Raw genomic sequence first — 16,166 nt, forward strand, 5'->3', positions numbered from 1 at the left:
CGTTTAGTAAAAACAGTCACTTTTTCCTCTTTGAGCTGTAATTTGACTCCCTTAACATGCTTCAAAACTCACCAAACTGGACACACACATCAGGACTAGCAAAAATTGCGCTCTCATTAAAAAAAACCCAACCCCAAAACTCAAAATTGCGCTCTAGCGCCCCCTAGGAAGAAAACAGAGACACAACTGCTCCTTGGAAGAAAACTCAGACAAAACTGCATGTAACTTCCGGTAGGGATGTCTTAGAGACATGAAACAAAAACCTCTATGTAGGTCTCACTTAGACCTACATTTCATATATTGACAACCCCCAGCAAAAATTAACGGGAAGTTTGCAATTCCCCCTTCAAAACAAACGTTTAGTAAAAACAGTCACTTTTACCTCTTTGAGCTGTAATTTGACCCCCTTAACATGCTTCAAAACTCACCAAACTGGACACACACATCAGGACTGGCAAAAATTGCGCTCTCATAAAAAAAAAAAAACCAACGCCAAAACTCAAAATTACGCTTTAGAGCCCCCTAGGAAGAAAACACAGACAGAACTGCTCCTAGGAAGAAAACTCAAAAACTGCCTGTAACTTCCAGTAGGAATGTCTTAGAGACATGAAACAAAAACCTCTATGTAGGTCTCACTTAGACCTACATTTAATATATTGACAACCCCCAGCAAAAATCAACAGGAAGTTTGCAATTCCCCCTTCAAAACAAAAGTTTTGTAAAAACCAGTCACTTTTTTTCAAACATTATCTCCTCAGAGCGTTTGTCGTGTGGGCTTCAAACTAGCACAGGAGAGAGATTGAACCCTTCTGATTAAAAGTTGACGAAAGAGTTTTAATTACTGCTCAGGTTTGGATTTTATGTGCCGTCAAAGTCTCTCCCGCCCATCGGTGCTTGCAGCTTTAATTATTATTTAATACTGTTGGTATGTTTGCTGACTAGCTGAGTTTTTTAATGATACTTTTGCATATTTTGACATAAAAGGTTCATTATACGTGCGTGACATTTTGTATAGTTATAATACTCATAGATTTTAGGCCCAATGTGTCAAAATGAAACAACTGTATTCACACGTGTGAGGTTGTACGGAAAAGATGCAAGCTTATAAAGTTCAATTTTTAAGGTAAAAACAAAAATCCTACCCTATATACCAAAGTAGTCCTTGTCTTTGCACCAAGTGACGGTAGTAATGCATAGCAACAAGTCAACAGCACCTTTAAAAACATGACTTTATTGAACGCAACGTGAGCTGCTTGGAGTTTACACATGATGGGATGTGCATGTGCACAATGTAGAAGACAGAAAGCACAGTCAGTTTCAGCCTCACGTCACTTATTTACACGTGCAGCACCAATCTTCAATGACTATTAAAAAAAAAAAAATCCCATAAAAAAACATTTTTGCTCCACTTGATGACAAGTGATGATTATCTATTTCTTTTTTTTTTTTGCTTTTAAATCTGAGGTATTATAGTATGGTTTGCCAACTCCACTTAATATTGCCGCTAACTACCCTTATTAAAAAAAAACAGTTGTTGGGTTTCACTTGAACAGCTTGTCAATACTCTTAAACGTCAACACAAGAGATCGTGCGTATGATTGTGATAGTCCACCATGATTCTGTTCACCTCTGGCCCGGACACTGCTACTGTACCACTGACAAATTGCGTCAATAAAATGCAAAATATAGAAAATTGCACTCATAAGCGTCGTCGTCTTGCTCATATACACATACTGTACACATATATATGCATACAGTATACACATATGCATACTGTACACACATATGCGTACAGTATACATATACTGTACACACATATGCATGCCGTAAACACATGCATACTGTACACATATGCATACAGTATACACATACTGTACACACATATGCACACAGTACACACATGCATACTGTACACACATATGCTTACAGTATACACATACTGTACAAACATATGCACACAGTACACATACGCATACTGTACACACATATGCATACAGTATACACATACTGTACACACATATGCATACAGTCCTCATATGCATACTGTACACACATATGCATACTGTACACACATATGCATACTGTACACACATATGCATGCAGTATACACATACTGTATACACATATCCACAGTATACACATACTGTACACACATATGCATACAGTATACACATACTGTACACACATATGCACAGTACACATATGCATACTGTACACACATATGCATACAGTATACACATACTGTACACACATATGCATACTGTACACACATTTGCATACTGTACACATATGCATACAGTATACACATACTGTATACACATAATGCACACACATATGCATACTGTACACACATACTGTATGCACATTTGCATACAATATACACGTACACATACTGTACACATATGCATACAGTATATGCATACTGTATACACATAATGTACACACATATGCATACTGTACGCACATGCATACAGTATGCACACACACGCCTCAACTTGGCAACCATGCAGAGGAACAACATGTTTTCCATCAGTAAGGCGGATTCTTTGTTGTTGTTGACAGTTCCCTGGATCTCCCAACAGGATGTTGCCAGAGTGTTGAGTGCAGGACATCATGTTGGAGTCAAGTGCTGGTGGTCCTCTTGGTCGTTTCCTACTCGATGTTCCAAAAGCTGGAAGTCAGATATTGGACATCCGTCGCCCCCGTGTGGCTCCTAGCGACGCACGCAACCTCGGCTCTCTGGCCCTGAGGACGATACGGTCAGTAAGTATGTATGCAAAAGGAAGGGTTGTGTTATCGCTTGCATGTTATCAAATAGTACTGACACATCGACACTGTCGGTGCTAAAACCATGCCCGAACCAATAATCAATAAGGGGAAAACGTACAAATTTAAGTACTTTTATAACTTAATTTTATGACGTGCGAGTTGAAAAAAATAGGAATTTAAATAATATAAGTAACATAACTGCAATAAATTCCACACTATACAATAAAATCGACAACAAATAATTACAGATACACAATGCACTTTAAGTGCTGACATTGCACATCATTAGATTAAAAATGTCTCCCAAATTCCAAGTTAATTTCATAAATTTGAATTGAGATTGCAAAAAGGAAGTAGAATTTAAATTCTAATTGCAATGTCGGTAAATTCCAATGGATCATTTTTACTACTTCCATATTTCTCAACCAAGTTTTGTTCCAAACTCCAAATAATCAACTCATTCAACACTCTGTATTTTGTGCTGTCATACTAAGAGTATGTAGACAATTTGAAGGTGTAAATATTGGATATTGTTACATGGTGCAATCTTGCTAGCTTTGTAAGTACAACACAGGGCCGGGGGGCCGGGTTAAGGGGGGAGGAGTATATTTATAGCTAGAAATACTTCAAGTATTTCTTATATTTATATATATACTGTATATATATATATATATATATATATATATATATATATATATATATATATATATATATATATATATATATATATATATATATATATATATATATATATATATATATATATATATATATATATATATATAAAATAAATTCTTGACTTTCCAGTGAATTCTAGCTATATATATTATTTTTATATATTCATTTATTTACACATATACACACACATAAAAGTCTGATCTACAAAATGTGCAGGCAGCATTCCCCTTCGAGCTGTCCTGGATGAACTGAAATTATTTTTTCCAATCATTTTGGAACTTGCAAGCGTACTTCTTCTTACTCGTCGTCGCCATGTCTCTTCTTCGTTCTTCTGCTTCGTCTCTGTTATGTTTTTCGACATTACTACTTGGCGTAGTTTTGAAGCAATGCATGATGGGAATCCGGATGTTGTGTGTCAGTGTATTATCGTGCCGGCTGGAATAAACACACGCTGAGAAATAGCACCGTGCCTGCCTACTTTATGGGTTATAGATAAACATATATAATAGTCTCCTTTTCAGGTGAGAGAGGACGCTAAAGGCAGTGCCTTTAAGGCACGCCCCCAATATTGTTGTCCGGGTGGAAATCGGGAGAAATTCAGGAGAATGGTTGCCCCGGGAGATTTTCGGGAGGGGCACTGAAATTCAGGAGTCTCCCGGGAAAATTGGGAGGGTTGGCAATACTTAGTGTTAGCTCATTTTATAGATGTGAAACTAAAAGTAAAATATTTGTACATGGCCCTGTATTTCTAGAATGCTAACTGTTAGCATGTTTAATGTTAGCATTTTTACCAAATAATGTTACTTGGCACTATCTTGCTAGGGTAATAACTTTTAGCATAACTTTGTAGGTAATAAAATAAAAGTCATGGATATTGTTACTTGGCGCGATCTTTCTAACATAACTAACAATTCTAACATATCAGCCTATTTTGTAGGTATAAGTCATAAATATTGTTACATTTTGGAAAATGGTTGAAAAATACTTCATTGCAAAATGGAGAGAACTTGTTTAATTTGAGTGTTTGTCAAGTACTTTTCGTATTTAAAACAGAAGCATTAGTTAAATGTGACAAACTCTTCATATGACTTGGCTGTATGGAGTTGCAATGTATTGAATTTCACTTCAATTCTTCAAATGATTTGAAATTCCAAATGTTGTAAAAGCCTGAGGAGGTGGTGTGATCATCACTGTCATTAAATCTCTAGTCATTTCTAAATAAAAGCAGCAACCGCCCTCATTTGTTTTGGGCCCGGTTGCAACAGTTCTTGCACTACACACCTACTAATTGGCCTTGTGGTTAGAGTGTCCGCCCTGAGACCGGTAGGTTGTGAGTTCAAACCCCGGCCGAGTCATACCAAAGACTATAAAAATGGGACCCATTACCTCCCTGCTTGGCACTCAGCATAAAGGGTTGGAATTGGGGGTTAAATCACCAAAAATGATTCCCGGGCGCGGCCACCGCTGCTGCTGCTCACTGCTCCCCTCACCTCCCAGGGGGTGAACAAGGGGATGGGTCAAATGCAGAGGATACATTTCACCACACCTAGTGTGTGTGTGACAATCATTGGTACTTTAACTTTAAGTTGGCGGTACACATCCCTCCTGTAACCCTGGCCTGAGTCCTGGTACCTGTAGTGTTCGTTGAAGTCCAGTCTGAAGCTGAGGAAACGAAGACTCTCGTCGGTGCTGGTGGTGAGCAGCACCAAGAACTGCTGGACTATACTCTGAGGACAAAGTGAAGACATGAAGGAGGACAAGGACAAGTGCAGCCATGCAAGAGTCTGCTCGCGGGACACGCTACCTGGTAGAAGTGTGTGAGGATGCGGACCTGCGAGCACATCTTTGGTATCGTTTTCTGAAACTCCCGAATCCTCGCCTTCTCCTCCTCTTCCTGTTTGGCAGTGACCCCCCACTGACCCTGGACCAGACACGTAAGTCAAGTCCAACGTTTACCTCCTCCTCAACTCTCTTACCTCCGCCTGGTTCTTCTCCTTCATCGTCTCAAACTCCAGCTGCAGGGCGAGCTCCTCCAGTGCGGCGCGGTAAAGAGAGTCCTGAGCGTTCTGGAACTCGATGATTTGGTCAAAGATGGCTCTCAGCTGGTTCAAGAGAGACTACAAAAGAAAAGTTTTGCCACAACTTATTTTCTACGGACTGTGCGTGCGTCTAGGCCTGAGCCCATAACAAGTTTTGCTCCACGATATATTGACCTACAAATTATTGCTGTTAGTTTTTGAGACCAAATTAATTAGTGAGGTAATGATAATACATATTAATACTGTAAGTACAACCATTACCAAAAGTATTTGGCCACCTGCCTTGACTCACATATGAACTTGAAGTGCTATCCCATTCCTAACCCATAGGGTTCAATATGATGTCGGTCCGTCTTTTGCAGCTATTATAGCTTTAACTCTTCTGGGAAGGCTGTCCACAAGGTTGCCGAGTGTGTTTATAGGAATTTTCCACCATTCTTCCAAAAGCGCATTGGTGAGGTAACACACTGATGTTGGATGTTGGTCTCCATTCTAATTCATCCCAAAGGTGTTCTATCGGGTTCAGGTCAGGACTCTGTGCAGGCCAGTCAAGTTCATCCACACCAGACTCTGCCATCCATGTCTTTATGGACCTTGCTTTGTGCACTGGTGCACAGTCATGTTGGAAGAGGAAGGGGCCCGCTCCAAACTGTTCCCACGAGGTTGGGAGCATGGAATTGTCCAAAATGTTTTGGTATCCTGGAGCATTCAAAGTTAATTTCACTGGAACTAAGGAGCCAAGCCCAACTCCTGGAAAAACAACCCCACATCATAATTCCTCCTCCTCCAAATTTCACACTGTTCTCCTGGCAACCTCCAAACCCAGAATCGTCCATCAGATTGCCAGATGGAAAAGCGTCCACGTTCACTCCAGAGAAGGCATCTCCACTACTCTAGAGTCCAGGGGCGACGTGCTTTATACCACTGCATCTATGGTGATGTATGACTTAGATGCAGCTGCCCGGCCACGTAAACCCATTCCATGAAGCTCTCTGTGTACTGTGCGTGGGCTAATTGGAAGGTCACATGAAGTTTGGAGCTCTGTAGCAACTGACTGTGCGGAAAGTCAGCGACCTCTTTGCACTATGCGCTTCAGCATCCGCTGACCCCTCTGTCAGTTTACGTGGCCTACCACTTCGTAGCTGAGTTGCTGTTGTTCCCAAACTCTTCCATTTTCTCATAATAAAGCCGACAGTTGACTTTGGAATATTTAGGAGCGAGGAAATTTCACGACTGAATTTGTTGCGCAGGTGGCATCCTATGACAGTTCCATGCTGGAAATCACTGAGAGCGGCCTATTCTTTCACAAATGTTTTTTAGAAAGTCTCCGTGATTTTATACACCTGTGGGGCCAAGTGATTAGGACACCTGATTCTGATCATTTGGATGGGTGGCCAAATACTTTTGGCAATATAGTGTATTTTTCAAGTTTTAACACCATGACTGAACAAATAATTTGCTTTAATGAAATATGTTTTAAACATTGTGCTTTTTTTAGAGAGGCACAGGCTTTTAATGAAAAAATAAATAAATGCAGTGTGTTGGTGTCTTGCCAGATTTTGTACTTTGTTGGAATACAGAATTTGTATTCTTACATTCAGAGAAGGAGCTACACTTCCATGTTTACATACTAGTTTCAAGCATTAATAACAAAAAATGTGGATTGTTACGATCATACTTTGATCGTCAAAGATGTTTAATAATGTAGTCTGTGATATTTCTACCTGAATATATGCTTCTGATATTCTGTACATCACATGTTGTGCAAGTTACCGGTAATAGTCTTCATATTCCTGCATGGCAATGTTTTAACTTTCTCTATTTATTAATTAAATGTAACATTCAGCCTGCTAATCATTCTGTATTAAGGACACGACCAAACAATTTACACAGTAGTCCATTAACTTTGACATCCCTACAAAAAACTTAAAATAATAATAATAATAATAAAATAAAATAAAAATTAAAAAAAAAATATATATATATATACTGTATATTGAATAAATAAAAATTAAAATGTTGCACTTGAAAAAAAATCAAAAGCAAAAAGCTTAGGCATGAGGGAGTGACAAAGTTTTTGGGACCAAAATGTTCACAGTTATTATTGTGGTGTTTAATGTGCTCAAAAAGCAATTATAGAAGAGCTAAAATCTTTTAACCAAGTGGTATTGTTTTAGCAACTAAAATAAATGGACACACAATATAGTTTCTTGGCAGAGGAAAAATTTAATATTGTTCTGGCTTCATAAGAGCCATATCATTTTTTATTTTTTTAAATATGTATTTTCTTCCATTTTAACTTGTAAACATTATAGGATGTTTTTCTTAAATATATGTAAATAGGGTGATCAGTTGTTTCACTTCTGGTTTATGTGAAGTCACACAATTTCACTTCCTGTTGAACAGAGTCCGTGTCAGTCCATTTCAACTCGACATTACAGAGTTTATAGCGATAACTTTGTCCAAAAACAGCACAGCCTTTATGTTTAATGTGAATACTGTATCTTACTTGTTTAGACCAGTGTTTTTCAACCACTGTGCCGCGGCACACTAGTGTGCCGTGAGATATTGTCTGGTGTGCTGTGGGAGAGTATGTAATTTCACCTAATTGGGTTAAAAATATTTTTTGCAAACCAGTAATTATAATACACAAATGTGCCGTTGTTGAGTGTCCGTGCTGTCTAGAGCTCGGCAGAGTAACCGTGTAATACTCTTCCATATCAGTAGGTGGCAGCAGATAGCCAATTGCTTTGTACACGGGACAAGCGGTAGTAAATGGATGGATGGGGATGGATGTTGGGAACATGGTTTGTTGCGATCACAATATGCAGACGACAGCGGGAGGCAGTGTGCAGGTAAAAAGGTATCTAATGCTTAAACCAAAAATAAACAAAAGGCGAGTGCCGCTAAGAAAAGGCATTGAAGCTTAGGGCTGCCTATGCAAAATTAAACAAACTGAACTGGCTGCAAAGTAAACAAAAACAGAATGCTGGACGACAGCAAAGACTTACAGCGTGTGGAGCAGAGACGACGTCCACAAAGTACATCCGTACATGACGTGACAATCAACAATGTTCACACAAAGAAGGATAGCGTCCGCACAACTTAAATAGCCTTGATTGCTAAAACAACGGTGAATAGCGCTCAAAAGAAGGCATGAAACTGCTGCAGGAAAATACCAACAAAAGAGGAAAAGCCACTAAAATAGGAGCGCAAGACAAGAACTAAAACACTACACAGGAAAACACAAAAAAACTCTAAATAAGTCACGGAGTGATGTGACAGGTGGTGACAGTACACCTACTTTGAGACAAGAGCTATATTGATGCATGCTTTTTTATGGTTTGAATTCATATCCAACAATTGCAAGAACAACTTTTTATTGTCAATATCGGCTTCATTTTTGTATGTTTTCTGCTGGTGGTGTGCCTATGGTTTTTTTTAATGAAAAAAATGTGCCTTGGCTCAAAAAAGGTTGAAATACACTGGTTTAGACAACAATGTGTTTGTACATGTTTAAATTGGGGAATGACTTTTCTCAACGTTTTCACATTAGCATTTAAGATAGCTAACGCTAGCTGGTCGCCATAATTTTATCGTGTTATCAATCACAGTTTTTCGATCATTTTAATTTGATAGGGTAATACAGAGCTTATTAGCCTGGTCTATATGAGCTTGGTCCTCTCCAAGGTTTCTCATAGTCATTCACATCGACGTCCCATTGGGGTTGTGAGTTTTTCCTTGCCCTTATGTGGGCTCTGTACCTCGGATGTCGTTGTGGCTTGTGCAGCCCTTTGAGACACTTGTGATTTAGGGCTATATAGAGCAAACAGCATCCTCAAGGACTCATCCCACCCAGGTCACCACTGGCTTGAACTCTTGCCCTCAGGGAGGCGTTATAAGACCATCAAAGCAAGGACAAATAGACTGAAAAACAGTTTCTATCCTAGAGCTGTTATTGTCCTAAACTCTGCACTTACCTGAACACTCACCACTTTATTACTTGCTTACCTCTGATAAAGATCTACTGTGCAATATGTTTTTTTAACATTTTATTATGTTTTTAAATTTTAAATTGTTTTATTATTGTTGTTGTCTTAACACCATTTCATGTAGGTTTGTTTTAAAAGCACTGAGCTGGATTGCTGTCCAATGTTGTTGTTTCCATACAATGACAATAAAGGTATTCTGATTCTGATATAAACAAACATTGATTGATTGATATTAGCGTTTATGTACATGTAGTACAAACGCACGCAGCTGCTGTAACAACGCATACACATGACGAGATTATCAAGGCTGGCAAACTTACCAACTTCATTTAATTTGTCCGGTTAATTGACTTATCGAATATCAACCCAGGCCTATGTGTGTGTGTTTGTGTTACCCTGCTGTTATTGTCCAACAAGCATCTTGAGATGATGGTGTCCAGGAAGACTTCATGTGCAGCAATTATGTGGTCCAGGTCCTGTGCCTGCTGTACTTTGTTCCACAGCTCGTCCCAGGAACATTCCAGAACCTTCCACACACACATAAAAGCAAGATTTAGATGTGACACCTTTTCCTTTTTAATAAACTCCCCCTAACAGAGTCCACATTGGTCCCCCGCTCATGGCCTGACCTCAAAGGTGATGTAGTACTGCATCTGGTGGATGAAGTGGACCATCTCAGACGCCAGGATGTGACACTGATGCAGCACGCCCGACAGCTCTGGAAGGTAACCCAAGCACCCAAAGATCAACCTTGTACAAGATAAGTTACAGAAGTACCTCATATTTCTACCGAGCTTGTATCTCAAAGCAGCCCTACCCGTTGAAATGAATTGTAGTTAATTTAAGCCGTGCTTGACTCTCCAAAAACCCCAGTTTTAACATGTAACATGCATCTTAAATTGGATCAAAAAATAATACAATATCATGTCGTACAAACAACTGCAGTAGTTTTATAAAATCATGTCAAATGATGAGCATTCAGACTTTTGTAGGTGTCTCCTACAGGGTGCGTTCTTGTTATTTAATACTAGGAATTAATACATTGAAGTTTATGTTCCACACTGACATATTTGAGTGACGGACTGGAGCGGTCAGAGTTCACAACAAGCGGTATACGCTATATTGCCAAAAGTATTTGGCCACCTGCCTTGACTCACATATGAACTTGAAGTGCCATCCCATTCCTAACCCACAGGGTTCAATATGATGTGGGTCCACCTTTTGCAGCTATTACAGCTTCAACTCTTCTGGGAAGGCTGTCCACAAGGTTGCAGAGTTTCACACTCTGAGCGGAGTTTGGAGCGGGCCCCTTCCTCTTCCAACATGACTGTGAGCCAGTGCACAAAGCAAGGTCCATAAAGACATGGATGACAGAGTCTGGTGTGGATGAACTTGACTGGCCTGCACAGAGTCCTGACCTGAACCCGATAGAACCATACTTGCCAACCCTCCCGATTTTCCTGGGAGACTCCCGAATTTCAGTGCCCCTCCCGAAAATCTACTGGAGCAACCATTCTCCTGAATTTCTCCCGATTTCCACCTGGTTAACAATTTTGGGGGTGTGCCTTAAAGGCACTGCCTTTAACATCCTCTACAACCTGTCGTCACGTCCGCTTTTCCTCCATACAAACAGCGTGCCGGCATAGTCACATAATATATGTGGCCTTAACACACACACAAGTGAAAGCAAGGCATACTTGGTCAACAGCCATACAGGTCACACTGAGGGTGGTCGTATAAACAACTTTATTTAACACTGTTACAAATATGCGCCACACTGTGAACCCACACCAAACAAGAATGACAAACACATTTCGGGAGAACATCCGCACCGTAACACGACAACAGAACAAATACCCAGAACACCTTGCAGCACTAACTCTTCCAGGACACTACAATATACACCCCCGCTACCACCAAACCCCGCCCCACCTCAACCACGCCCCCGCCTTCGCCCCCCTCATCTCCCGAATTCGGAGGTCTCAAGGTTGGCAAGTATGGATAGAACACCTTTGGGATGAATTAGAACGGAGACTGAGGGCCAGGCCTTCTCGACCAACATCAGTGTGTGATAAACACACTCCGCAACCTTGTGGACAGCCTTCCCAAAAGAGTTCAAGCTGTAATAGCTGCAAAAGGTGGACCCACATCATATTGAACCCTATGGGTTAGGAATGGGGTTGCACTTTTAGTTCATATGTGAGTCAAGGCAGGTGGCCAAATACTTTTGGCAATATAGTGTACCGTATTTTTCGGATTATAAATCGCTCCGGAATATAAATCGCACCGGCCGAAAATGCATAATAAATAAGGCATAAAAACATACATAAGTCGCACTAGAGTATAAATCGCATTTTTTGGAGACATTTATTTGATAAAACCCAACACCAAGAATAGACATTTGAAAGGCAATTTAAAATAGATAAAGAATAGTGAACAACAGGCTGAATAAGTGTACGTTATATGAGGCATAAATAACCAACTGAGAACGTGCCTGGTATGTTAACGTAACATATTATGGTAAGAGTCATTCAAATAACTATAACATATAGAACATGGGCTCTGTACCGAGGATGTCGTTGTGGCTTGTGCAGCCCTTTGAGACACTTGTGATTTAGGGCTATATAAATAAACATTGATTGATTGATTGATTGAACATGCTATACGTTTACCAAACAATCTGTCATTCTTAATCGCTAAATCCCATGAAATCTTCTTCCTCGGTGTCGCTTCTAAATAATATTTGATATTTTACGGTAATGTGTTAATAATTACACACATAAGTCGCTCCAGAGTATAAATCGCACCCCCGGCCAAACTATGAAAAAAAACTGCGACTTATAATCCGAAAAATACGATATGTGTTAGTCTGCGTACCAAAGATAAAACACAACCGTCCAGTTTATCGAGTCAGAAGTAAACAGCACAAAGTGAAACTTGTCCAAACATCTACAGCTTGTCAATATTTTCTTGGATAAAATAGTTTGGACGTTTGTGGCTGCAGCTTGTGCGATGTGGCACACCAATGCTGACAGGTAGGACATGTTTTTAATTATCTGTTTCTCCGATTCGGTCGTCTGCGTCTTCTCCTTCGCACTAACTTTCCCAGTTCCCATGTTTGGAGGTCAGGATTGTGTCGCTCAAATGCACACAAATCTAAAGTTGCAGGTACTAGTGTACTTCTAATATTTGACACGTGTGTGTTTACGAACCGGGCATAGTTTGGAGCAGCTTGGCGCTACACATCTGCCCCTTCCAGATGTCCGTGAGGGTGTACTCCATCCTCTTGGCCCGCCACAGGAAATTAAAGACTCGCAGGTAGTGGCCCATACATTCCCTGGTAAACACCTGTTATAAACACCTGTTATCCACATGCATGAGCTTAAAAGCGAGACGCGATGAGTACGACTGTGTGTTACCGTGGAAATGGGTCCATCAACGTGGTAATCCAGGCTGAATACATCCCAGCCAGTATCACCAGGAGACACCTGCAAGAAACCAAACTCCCTCATTTGTTGTTTTCCACGCATTTGCACAATGTTATGTGTCACCGGCGCGCACCTCAAGCAGTCGTACGTCCAGTCGCTTGAGGATCTCCACGTTGTCATACTGGGCATTGGTTGCTCGAACCGCCGTCTCTAGGATTCCTGTCAGGTTGTGTTGGTACAAAGTCGTGGCAGGTCTCACAAGCTCCGGTCTATAATAAGGACATTTCATTGTAGCGCTCCTTGTATTCATCAGAAGTGTCAACAAGAGTGCCGTGTACTTGAGCAGGTCCATGAGGTGCCTGATGAAATCTCCCTGGCCCAGCAGCAGGTATCTCCTCATGGCCTGCAGATGCTCCAGCAGGAGGTAATTCCTGTTGAGGACGTCCAGCAGGTATTTACTTGTGTCAAAGTAGGCGGCGTCGATCTTTGCTTGAAACCCCCCCTCCAGGTCTGAGAGCAGTTCTGCTGCTACGAGAGAGAAGACAAGAGTTGTGTTAAAAAAAACACATCCAAATCTGTAATCTGTGAATCAGATTGTTTCAAACACACATTACTCAGCAACACATTGGATAGACCTACACACAATCACTACTGTAATCAACTAACCCTTTACAAAGGTAGTAATGCCTCAAAGGAGTATTAATAAGTTGGCTTTCCAATGATTATTATTCAGTGCTCATTTGGTTTCTAGGGCACCACCAAGTGTCCAAACAATGATACAGCAGTACGTTTAAATACCATAAAGTAGGGATGTTACTTTCAGCCTGAAAGTCAAGGCCAGCAAGGCCTTCTGTGCTGGCTTAACATAACCAGAAATCATGATCATAATTAAAGATAAAAGTAATTTTTTATTATATTATACTCCCTAAACATCTAGAAGTATTCATATTGTCTTCATGTCATATTATGCTCTTTCCAGTGCTGTTGTTTTTACGTTAGAGTTTGTATCCAATCAGAATTCAGCTGGCTTATGTTGCCATGCTGTACCAAATCTGCCCGGGGCCTTCAGAATCAACAATCCAGGCGTCCGTGCGCTGTAAGTGAGCGGACACATACAGTTGATAGACAATTACCACAGCCAATCAGATCACGAGTTGTTGTCAGTAAGGCCTTCTATCTGGCCTTACGCTGTGATTGGATACTCACTTGGGAGTCCCAAGTGAGTATCCAATCACAAGTTGCGAAAACCGGAAGTGGCACCAGAGCCATACGAGCCATAGAAAGCCACAGAAAACTCACCTGGACTCACAAAGAAAGAGGGCAAAATGTTGAGTAGGTGGAAGATATATATTTGCAAGTCAATTTTCAAGAAGGATACTTAAGAGAAACTACATCTTGTGAGACGAGGTCGGCCGACACCAGAAGCTATCCCGTTTGCCCGCCACTTTCACACGAATCAACCGACCACGAGTGGTACCACTGGCTTATACAGCGTCGAATGGTTGCTACAAATTGTGAGTTCAAATATTTAATTTCTTAATTTTTTCATGTTTCATTCGTTTTATTCAATTCTTTTAATTTTGACAGTACCACGTAAGATATGTTTTACTTGCTCAAGCGGGTTTATTGAATGTTAAATGCACCGAAAAATAGACCCTTTTGTACACTGTTGAGAAGTGCGCAAGTGTGTTTCTGTATAGTATCTCCAGCCGTGTCCATGTGGTGACATAAAGTACGGTGTTTTGAGTAGAGATGTCCGATAATGGCTTTTTTGCCGATATCCGATATTCCGATATTGTCCAACTCTTAATTACCGATTCCGATATCAACCGATACAGATGTATACAGTCGTGGAATTAACACATTAGTATGCCTAATTTTGTTGTGATGCCTCGCTGGATGCATTAAACCAGTTTTTTTTAACCTTTTTTGAGCCAAGGCACATTTTTTGCGTTGAAAAAATGCGGAGGCACACCACTAGCAGTAATCATTAAAAAACTAAACTCAGTTGACAGTATTGTCGCAATTGTTGGATATGACTTTAAAGCATAACCAAGCATGCATCACTATAGCTCTTGTCTCAAAGTAGGTGTACTGTCACCACCTGTCACATCACACTCTGACTAATTTTGACTTTTTTGCTGTTTTCCTGTGTTCTTGTCTTGCGCTCCTATTTTGGTGGCTTTTTCTCTTTTTTTGTTATTTTCCTGTTACAGTTTCATGTTTTCCTTTGAGCCATATTCCCCGCCTCTACTTTGTTTTAGCAACCAAGAATATTTCAGTTGTTTGTATCCTTCTTTGCGGGGACATTGTTGATTGTCATGTCATGTACGGATGTACATTGTGGACGCTGTCTTTGCTCCACGGTAAGTCTTTGCGGTCGTCCAGCATTCTGTTTTCGTTTACTTTGTAGCCAGTTCAGTTTTAGTTTCGTTCTGCATAGCCTTCCCTAAGCTTCAAAGGCTTTTCTTAGGTGTACTCACCTCTTGTTTATTTTTGTTTTAAACATGAGACACCTTTTTACCTGCACGCTGCCTCCCGCTGTTTCCGACATCTACAATGCAATTAGCTACCTGCTGCCACCTACTGATATGGAAGAGTATTACACGGTTACTCTGCCAAGCTCTAGACAGCACCGACACTCAACAACCACATCATTCGCAGACTATAATTACTGGTTTGCAAAAAATATTTTTAACCCAAATAGGTGAAATTAGATCATCTCCCACGGCACACCAGACTGTATCTCACGGCACACTAGTGTGCCGCGGCACAGTGGTTGACAAACACTGCATTAAACAATGTAACAAGGGTTTCCAAAATAAATCAACTCAAGTTATGGAAAAAAAATGCCAACATGGCACTACCATATTTATTATTGAAGTCACAAAGTGCATTCTTTTTTATAACATGCCTCAAAACAGCAGCTTGGAATTTGGGACATGCTCTGCCTGAGAGAGCATGAGGAGGTTGAGGTGGGCTGGGTCAAGGTGGGGGGGTTTATATTGTAGCGTCCCGGAAGAGTTAGTGCTGCAAGGGGTTCTGGGTATTTGTTCTGTTGTGTTTATGTTGTGTTACGGAGCGGATGTTCTCCCGAAATGTGTTTGTCATTCTTGTTTGGTGTGGGTTCACAGTGTGGCGCATATTTGTAACAGTGTTAAAGTTGTTTATACGGCCACCCTCAGTGTGACCTGTATGGCTGTTGACCAAGTATGCTTGCATTCACTTGTGTGTGTGAAAAGCCGTAGATATTATGTGAC

At 40.5% G+C, this 16,166-nt stretch overlaps 1 protein-coding gene across 2 annotated transcripts in view; it reads right to left on the bottom strand.

Moving 5' to 3' along the window:
* Positions 1–1,058: 1,058 nt before the first annotated feature.
* Positions 1,059–16,166, bottom strand: part of tubgcp3 (tubulin gamma complex component 3) — a 34,181-nt gene continuing 19,073 nt past the window's right edge. Inside the window, exons 14-23 of one of the 2 annotated variants that reach the window (XM_061985140.2) lie at positions 13,245–13,434; positions 13,040–13,175; positions 12,898–12,966; positions 12,691–12,826; positions 10,108–10,196; positions 9,874–10,005; positions 5,424–5,564; positions 5,252–5,368; positions 5,080–5,174; positions 1,059–2,745 (exon numbers count right to left, since the gene is read on the bottom strand). In XM_061985140.2, coding sequence (XP_061841124.1) covers positions 2,679–2,745; positions 5,080–5,174; positions 5,252–5,368; positions 5,424–5,564; positions 9,874–10,005; positions 10,108–10,196; positions 12,691–12,826; positions 12,898–12,966; positions 13,040–13,175; positions 13,245–13,434 — 1,172 coding nt within the window. In that variant the 3' untranslated portion in view covers positions 1,059–2,678. The remainder of the gene's footprint in view (positions 2,746–5,079; positions 5,175–5,251; positions 5,369–5,423; positions 5,565–9,873; positions 10,006–10,107; positions 10,197–12,690; positions 12,827–12,897; positions 12,967–13,039; positions 13,176–13,244; positions 13,435–16,166) is intronic. The other variant, XM_061985139.1, reaches the window with a different exon arrangement.

Source organism: Nerophis lumbriciformis, linkage group LG23 (genome assembly GCF_033978685.3).
Source record: "Nerophis lumbriciformis linkage group LG23, RoL_Nlum_v2.1, whole genome shotgun sequence".
In the NCBI taxonomy this organism is placed as follows: domain Eukaryota; kingdom Metazoa; phylum Chordata; class Actinopteri; order Syngnathiformes; family Syngnathidae; genus Nerophis; species Nerophis lumbriciformis.